The 9,232-nt window shown below is 38.3% G+C and overlaps 1 protein-coding gene across 1 annotated transcript in view; it reads left to right on the forward strand.

Moving 5' to 3' along the window:
- The window catches only part of PTPN11 (protein tyrosine phosphatase, non-receptor type 11), a 78,598-nt gene that overhangs the window by 16,863 nt on the left and 52,503 nt on the right, over window positions 1–9,232 (forward strand). Inside the window, exons 2-4 of the mRNA XM_011355821.2 lie at window positions 1,367–1,489; window positions 6,614–6,808; window positions 8,776–8,968. Of these exons, the coding sequence (XP_011354123.1) occupies window positions 1,367–1,489; window positions 6,614–6,808; window positions 8,776–8,968 (511 nt within the window). The remainder of the gene's footprint in view (window positions 1–1,366; window positions 1,490–6,613; window positions 6,809–8,775; window positions 8,969–9,232) is intronic.

Genomic DNA, 9,232 nt, shown 5'->3' on the forward strand with positions numbered 1-9,232 from the left:
TACTCATTAAACAATAACTCTCCATTCCCTCCCTACCCCAACCCCTGGCAACCACCATTCCATTTTCTGCCCCTACAAATTTGACAACTCTAGGTACGTCATATAAGTAGAATCGTATAGTATTTGCCCTTTTGTGACTGATATATGTCACTTAACATAATGTCTTTAAGGTCCGTCCATGTTGTAGCATGTGACAGGATTTTCTTCCTTTTTAAGACAATATTCCATTGATGTATATAATCATATTTTGTTTATTCGTTCGTCTGTTGACGGACATGGGTTGCTTTTTACCTTTTTGCTATTATGGATAATGCTGCTAAGAATATGGGTGTACAAATATCTGCTTGAGTGCCTGCTTTAGGTTCTTTTGGGTATATACCCAGAAGTAGAATTTCTGGCTCATATGGTGATTCTATGCTTAATTTTTTGAAGAACCTTGGTTTTTTTAAATTAATATGTGTGTGGATTCTTGGTTTATTGTTTTACTCATGGGTTATAATCTGTTAATATATTGCTTATTTTGAGGTACAAATTGTCTCTAGTTTGGCCAGTGGGAGGCCCTTCGAGCTGGCACCTGTATCCTGTTGTCATGTCCTCATTGGGGCTCTTTCATACTGTGGCACAGTCAGATGTTTCAAGCTCACCTACGTTTACAGCCCCAACCCTGGAATCAGCTATTTATCCAAGGAACCCATTTCTTTTATTGGAGAACTATATTTAGAAACCAAGATAAGGGTGCTAGGTATGCTGATTGCCACTGGCGTGTCACTGCATCCAGGCTCTTTCAGAAGAGAGCTAGGAAACTGTATGTATATAGAAACTCGCATCTATATTTCTGTGTCTGTACATCTCTCTCCATATATATATATTAAAAACGAGGGTTTGCATCGATATCTCCAATCCCAATCTAACCCCGCCTTCTTCCTTTCCCTATTTGTATCTCCTTCCCAACAGTGAGAAACTCGGCTCCCATCATCCTCAATATGTTTACTTATTTATTAAGTAGCTTATTTATTTACTCCTGTATGTGTTCAGTCCCCCTCCATGTGCTCAATCTCCTTACCATGTGGACTGTCCTTTTGAGCTCGGTCCGCCAAATGACTGGCTTCATGCCCAGACCCCCAGCCCCGGTCCCACCGACCCTGCCCCTGCCCCATCAACTGTGCTGGTGTGAAACCAGGCCCCCATCGAGGGGAAGGCGAGGAGGGGCTGGTGACCATGGAGAAGAGGAGGAAGGGGCAGAGAAGGTCTTGATTTGTGTTTTGTTAGCTGCTCTTCTCATAAGCATTTCATCCGTGATGGTATGCAAAGTAGTACTGACAGAATCCTTTGTTTTGCATTACTCTTTTTCTCTCTCTCTCTCAAGATGGTTTCACCCAAATATCACTGGTGTGGAGGCCGAAAACCTACTGTTGACAAGAGGAGTTGATGGCAGTTTTTTGGCAAGGCCCAGTAAGAGTAACCCTGGAGACTTCACACTTTCCGTTAGGTAAGTTGGACGGAACAGAGAGACTCCTGAGAGTGTTTTCCAGGCAGGCCGTGTCGGAACCACACTCGGACACCTCGCCACCCTCTTTCACAGTTCGAGGGCCTGCCTGCTGCCCGGCGGGGGGCGCCTGGCCCACAGATCAGACCTGATGCAAGCTGCTGTGGGGCTCCGGGTGGGCCCCGTGAGAGCGAGAGGCTGGGGAATTCAGCAGAAGGAGTGTGATGATGGCTATTTCTTCTCCTCTGAGAGGCCGCTGAGGATGAGTCGGAATAGAGCATGACCAGTTCCTAAGCCAGGGTCATTCCGCTCATCCTGGTCCCACTCCTCCCGAAGCCGGTTCCCTGCATTTTCCCTTTCCTTCCGTTGATGTCTCAGTTGGAAAAAGGCTCGCAGAGTTTCTTCAGATCACTTGTCTTTTTCAAGAAATAAAACATCACTGAGGAAGTTGTGGTCCCGTGTGTTCCCCTGCCCAGTCCCAGAACCCTCCCTCTTTCCCCAGAGAAAACCGTCATCGAGAGGTTGGCATGCGCCCTTCCTGAATGTGTTTTCATACTTGTACTGCATTTGTACCGTGTGTGAACAATATCAGGTTTGTGTGTTTTTAGAATTCACATCCATGGCTTTATAATGTAGGTATTATGTTGTAACTTATAACATTTTTAAATTTCTAAGCTGGTACTTACAGATGTAATTGTTAATTTTAATGACTATATAATATTTGAATGGTGTGAAGATACCGGAATTTATCCAGTCCTCTGTTGTTGGACATTGGGTTGTTTTTCATGTGTTTTAAATTTTTTTGAACAGCATGGCCAACATAACATCCTGTTCTTTGTCTCTTTGAGCAAATATAGGAGAGTTTCTCTCGAATTTGACTTACTTTTTTTTTTCTGCCTACAGCACCGGGTATTCCTAGGTGGTCTCTCATCCAAGAACTAACCACGCCCGACCCTTGACTTACTCTTATATACGCATTCTCCTTACTCTAGCTCGTTCCCGGAGTTAGAACTGAACTGCTCTGTGAACTTGCTTTTATTATTATTTTTTTAAAATAAAGATGTAAGTAAAATGTGTTCTGAAAGATTTATTTAGGATCCCTTTGGGACTTGGGAAGTGCTTTTTTTTGGTGCAGATTAGTTTCTTGAGTCTTCTGGATTTTTGCCAGCACAGACTTCAAACCTAAAGTTACGTGACATTTGATCTGTAAGAGTTCAGATGAAGATTATATAATAATGATGATGATGATGATGATGATAGCAAACATTATTTTAGTTTTCCCAATAACCTATGAATAAGTACCACTGTTAACTTTTATCCAACGTGTAAGCTGAGGCACAGAGGTTAAGTTAGTAAGCTAGTCTTACAGCTGGTAAGCGGCAGAGCCAAGACTACAGAATTGGTGGGTTTTTCCCCTCAACTTTTTTTTTGAGAAATTTCAGACCTGTGGAAAAGTTGAAAGATGAATAAACACCTGCATTCTCTTTACTTCTTAACATTTTACCCTATTCGCTCTTCCTGTTTATGAGTGTGCATTTGTGTGTATTATATGCTTTTGAAAATAAGTTGCACCTTTTGAAAATAAGTTGCAGATAGCAAGATGTTTATTTTTACCTCTAAATACTTCAGTGTGCATGTCCTATGAACAAGGACATTCTCCTGTAGAACAGCAGTATCATCGATAGAAAAAAAATTAAACATCGATTCAATAATATTATCTAATGTATAGTCCATATTTAAATCTCCCTCATTATTTCATTAATGGCTTTTGAAGCTGTCCCATTATTTCGCATCAGGAAGCACATGATATCTGCTTGCCTCATCTTTTGGTGTTTATGCTCTTGGAGTGTCATTGCTTCTGGGCCCTTAACGGTAGACAGAGTTGGGAAATAAATATGTATATATTTAAAACCAAGTGTTCTTACTCATAATTTCACTTCAACCCAGCTTCCTCACCTTATCCCGTTCCGTATTTGTGTTTCTCTTCTCCTGTGGGGAGAAGCCTGTTTTACAGCAGCATCAGCGTATAGGGCCTCATTTGCCCAACCTCGTAATACAAAAATAAGTCCACAACGACTGTACCACCCTCATTTACAATTACAAACCCATTAAGTAAAGTTCATGATTTCTTTGGTGTCCCTTTGTTCTCAGAATATAGCCCACTAAGGGTGTACGGTCAGCACCATGTTCAAAAGTTACAGGAATTCATTCTTCGTGAAGTTATGAACTTAATACAAAGTTAGATTCATTTCTTTCATTCTGTAGTCAGTGTTTTGTTATGTATTCAGGTTTTGTTTGTTTTGTTTTTTATCTTTGTCAGCTTGATTTTATTGTTTGAATGAGTGGAATATTTTCAAGATTTAAAAGTCAAATATGTTAAAAGGTCTGTTCTGAGAAATCTCATTCTTATCCCTTACCACTTGCACCCTATTTCCATCTATCCCTGTAGGTAACCATTCTGATTAATTTCTGGTTTATTCTTCCGTGTTTCTTTTTACACATGAAGTAGAACACTAAATTTATTTATTCGTAGTTTACTTTTTTCGTCTACAAACATCTTTTAGTGCTCTTTCTCATTGTTTCAAGCAACTGTTTAGCATATAACTTTATACAGTTTTCTGTAAATATTGGAGATTTGTTTCCAGTATTTCACGATGATATATAATGCCACAATGAATATAATAAACTTTTGCATGTGTTTTTGTGCTTTTGGAAATGCATCTTCAGGGTGAATTCCTGGGAGGGAGGTGACTGGGCACAGCAAAAGGACATGTAGTACAGTTTTCCGAATCCCTCCTGTAGTGACTGTCCTTTGCATTCCCACCAGCCATGGATGAGAGCAACTGGTTTGCCACAGTGTTGCTAGTTGAGTGTTAAGTTTTTCATGATGGGTGAGAAGGGGTATCTCAATGAATTTAAATTTTCATTTTTTTCTGACAGAAGCTGAACATCTTTTCATAAGTTTAAAGGCCACTCGTATATCTTTTTTCATGAACTGTCTTAGAACCAATACTTTTAACAACTCTGCAACACTACCAAGTTTCATTTTTATGTTTTCTTTATATATGATATGTGCCGTACGTTATAGATACTGTAGTATATGTATGTGTGCCTCCGTGTCTGTGTGTGCACATGCATATATGATATGTTTATCGTTCTGGTTCTGTGCAGATGATCTAGCTTTTTTGTTTCCATGCTGAAAAATTGATGATTATGTTGCCTTATATTCATTCAGTTAGTCACAGAAGATCCTCCTTTTTCTTTTCTTTTTACTTTTAATTTTTTTAAAGATTTTAAAATTCTTTTTCTTAGAACCTTGTTTTTTAATTTTGAGAAAGAATTCATAAAAATACAAACATTTGTGTGCAATCACCCATGTCGTATATACTGCCGGTCATTTTTTTCTTCCAATTAAAATATAAAGCAAAATTTCCCTTTACTCATCACCCTCGATCCTGTTTTTCCTTTTGCCGCAGAGGCAGCTACTGTCATGAGTTTTCGTCTATCTCATTTAAAAGAGTACTTATATTTATGATATGATACACGAATAATATATTTATAATAAAATACACATATATGTATATGTCTATCGCGAGTCATATATAGTATTACTTGTGCGTGTTCTTAAATTTTCGTAAGTGGTATGTGCTAAGCATGTCATTCTGCTTTGTGCTTTTTTCTTCTGTCTTTTTTTTTTTTGCTTCGTGCTTCTTTCATGCAGTATCACGTCTTTGCGATGCTTCTGTGTTGCTGTATATCGATCTAGTCCTTACCTGAATGTCTTTGTGTTATGTAATTAAGTAAAAGCTAGAAACTGAGAGCTCGGGTGTTAAAATACAGTCAGGTGTAGCTGGAGCAGAGTGACCCGAAGTGCTTTTCTTAACCCCTGGAAAAGGTTGTCACCAAAAATTAAAAGTAGATATTGTCAGTAACATTATGGGACATTATGGGACGATTTTTCTTCTTTTTCTTCGTTCCCTATTTTCCTTTTCTTTAGTAAAAATGTGTTTATATTTCCCAAAGGCTTTGTCAGTAATGCTTCAGGATCAGACTAAAAATAAATGTAAATCAGTGGTGACTGTCTTGGGGTTGCCAGACGCCTAGGTGATAATGGGTGTCTTTGAGATGTATTTAGTAGTTCAGAAAACTAAGTGGAAATCAAAGACTGCCTAGGCTAACTAAAATACCATTTTAGAAACTTGGCCGGTGTTATATCAACTCAGTGGAATAATATATTAGCCATCTCATGCTGGAAACTGTCTATTATATGTGTCTTTAAAATGATTTTGAAAGATACAGTTATACACAGTATCAAGTATACAGTGAGAAGACTTTCGACAAATGTATATATTCATGTAACCAACACCCGCAGTCAAAAATATAGAGCTTTTCCTTTACCCTAGAAAGTTTCTTTTTGCCCCTTTTCTAATCTCTGTCCCTCAAAGAGGCAACCACTATTCTTATTTTTATCCCCGTGGACTAGTTTTGCTTATTCTACAATTTTGTATAAATGAAGTCATACCATATGTATTCTTTTCCGTCTGGCTTCTTTCTCTTAACATAATGTTAAGATTCAACCATGTTGTTGCATGTATCAGTGGTTCTTTTTTTTTTTATTGCTCTGTGGTATTTCATTGCATGAGTATGCAGCTGTTTGTTCATTTTGGTGATAAATATTTGAGTTTTCAATTTTTTTTCTATTATAAACAAGGCTGCAATGAACATTCTTATACAAGGCGTTTGGTAGCCGTACAGCTTCATTTCTTTTGGGTAAGATACTTAGGTGTCTATTTACTGGATTATATGGTAGATGTGTCTTTGCTTAATTATATGTGTTTTGATTAATGATGATAAAAATTATTGTCATTTAATATATGCACTTTGGTAAGTGAGACTTTCAAAGCATGGTCGTACAAGGGAAAGAGACATAAACAGAGCCCTTTGTGTTGAAACCATTGGCTGTGTGGTTTTTTCGCTCATTGCATTTCCTACGGGGGGCGTGTAAACTCGTTCCTTGCGTTCGTTTTAATATTTAGGTGAAATCCGATAATGAATACGAGATCCATTTTTACTAGTGTAGCTCTTTATTTGTTTATTTCTTCCCACCTTTCTAATGGACTATTTTAGAAGAAATGGAGCTGTCACCCACATCAAGATTCAGAACACTGGTGATTACTATGACTTGTATGGAGGGGAGAAGTTTGCCACTTTGGCTGAGTTGGTTCAGTATTACATGGAACATCACGGGCAATTGAAAGAGAAGAATGGAGACGTCATTGAGCTCAAGTATCCTCTGAACTGTGCAGATCCTACCTCTGAAAGGTCAGCGGCATTTTAGTAACTACAGAGTCTGTGCATCTCTCCCGTGCCGTAGATGTGTCATGCGAATGCGTCATGGGGGTTGGCTCATATCTATTTCTCAAACAACAATCTTTTTTTTTTTAATTAAAAAACATTTTCAGTTACAGTTGACATTCAATATTATATTAGTTTCAATGTACATACAGCATAGTGGTTAGACATTTATATAACTTACAAAGTGATCTCCCTGACAAGTCTTACACCCAACTGATACCATACATAGTGATTACAATATTTTTGACCGTATTCTTTATGCTGTGATTTATATCCCCATGACTGTTTTGTAACTACCAATTTGTACTCCTTAATCCCTTCATCTTTTTCACCCCAAGCTGCAATCTTTAAAATTTTATTCAAGTAAGAATAATAGGATCAGGTTATTCTCAGAGTGCCCTTTTCTTGCAAAAGCTTCAATCGGTGTTAAATACACTTATTCTACAGGGTCTCAGCCTACTTCTGTATATTCTCAGTAAGTTTAAGATTGTGGAACTTCAGCTTGATAATTTTTGAGAGTTATGAGAGGGAAACAGATGATAACGAGACAGCAAAGTCCCAGCAGTTCCCTATTGTAGCTCCCAACCAGTTATTCAGCAAAGCCACCAATAGATGTCATTTTAAGCTCAGAAGTGGAAAAGCAGAGAATTCCGAGGTCTGATTTTTCATCGGCTCTTTGATGTCGTATCCACAGATGTTTGAGAATGACCTTGCTTGGAGGGAATCATATTATTTCAGAGCTTTTTTCCCCTCAACCCCCGTGTTGGATCTAAGCTGATGTAAACTGAGGCTTGACTTAATTTGTACTGATTTTATTGGTTTTCTTCATTCCCAATCTCCTCTGACTCAGTACAAATTCAGGGTCTCTTAATAAGGTTTATATATTTTGTATGTTCAGGTAATTTTCTTCATTTTGTACCTGTATGTCAATGCTATCATCTGCTGATAATGTTTCTCCGGCCACCACTGTAGCTTCAAGCAGAAGGCTGTCCGCCGGCTCTATGCCATTTATTTCTAAATTTTACTCTCTTCTGTTGAGGGTGGATGAAAACTAGGTCAAAGTATATTCCTTTAGTGTTAAGCCATAGCATTATCTGCCATGACAGTCTGTTTTCTTATCAAGATCATGAAGGAAAGTACTACATTGTTAACATAACTATGTTAAGATATTTTCTACAGTAATTTAGAGTAATGTTGTCTTAGAGTCTGCCCTTGGGTGGCCTACATCAGGACTCTGGTGGTTTGGTTAAAAATGCAAATTGCTGGGCCCCATTCAGACTTAGTATATTGGTATCTCTGGTTGAGAGCAAAGGAAATTCACATTTTTAGCAGAACCCGTCATTCTTACTCTAAGTCTTATGTGCATTAAAATTTGAAATGATAACCCAGTGTACAGGCCGAAGATGTTGACAGCAGACTTGGAGGCTGTCCAAGCACCGGTTGGAAATATGGAAAAATTTGAAATGCTTGAATTAATTTATAATGAAGATCTTTTTTAACATACCGTTCACATGCCAGAGCAAGGGCAAACATTCAAATGATTCTCTGCCTGTTCCATAACTTTCTATTATAATTTCTTTAAATGGCTGTGCTTAAATAGTTGGTCCTTATAGTGTTGGGTATAGCAAAATGACAAATTATATTTTTAAAAGATGGGAGATGTAAAAGAAAATAGGAAAGATTGAGGATGTTTGTCTCCAGATAACTGTGGGCTCATTTAAGAAGTTTAATAGTTGTTCTTGACATCTTTGCTATTTTTCTTGCCCACTTAGGTTGCAAATTCTGTCTTATGCAGGATTGCTCAATTTCTTAGAGGGGAACATGTCTGTTTTTTAAAATTGTGTTTGGGAGAGCTGACTGTATATGGTGGTTTTCTGAAAGAATGTTATGAACCCATGGCAGAACTCAATTTATTTTCGTTTAAAAAAATTTAGGTGGTTTCATGGACACCTCTCTGGGAAAGAAGCAGAGAAATTATTAACTGAGAAAGGAAAACACGGTAGCTTTCTGGTACGAGAGAGCCAGAGCCACCCTGGAGATTTTGTTCTCTCTGTCCGAACCGGTGACGACAAGGGGGAGAGCAATGACGGCAAGTCTAAAGTGACTCACGTCATGATCCGCTGTCAGGTAAAAAGCCTCAGTTGAACTACGGGTCTGGCAAAATGTCGTCTGTGGGCACTTTTTCTGCTGGGAGGAGACACACACCATTGTTTCCAAAATCAGATTTTCTTTGCTTATTTAGTCAAGGGCTTCTCTCTTCTAGTACATTGTTCATTATAATTGCTTCCTCATTTCGAGAGTTTATTAAAGTATTTATTTCTGGTCTCTCCGGCAGATTAAGTCATGCCTCATTGCATCACCTTCAGCCCTGCGGTGTCTCACCTGTCTCTG

Source organism: Pteropus vampyrus, unplaced genomic scaffold (genome assembly GCF_000151845.1).
Source record: "Pteropus vampyrus isolate Shadow unplaced genomic scaffold, Pvam_2.0 Scaffold23, whole genome shotgun sequence".
In the NCBI taxonomy this organism is placed as follows: domain Eukaryota; kingdom Metazoa; phylum Chordata; class Mammalia; order Chiroptera; family Pteropodidae; genus Pteropus; species Pteropus vampyrus.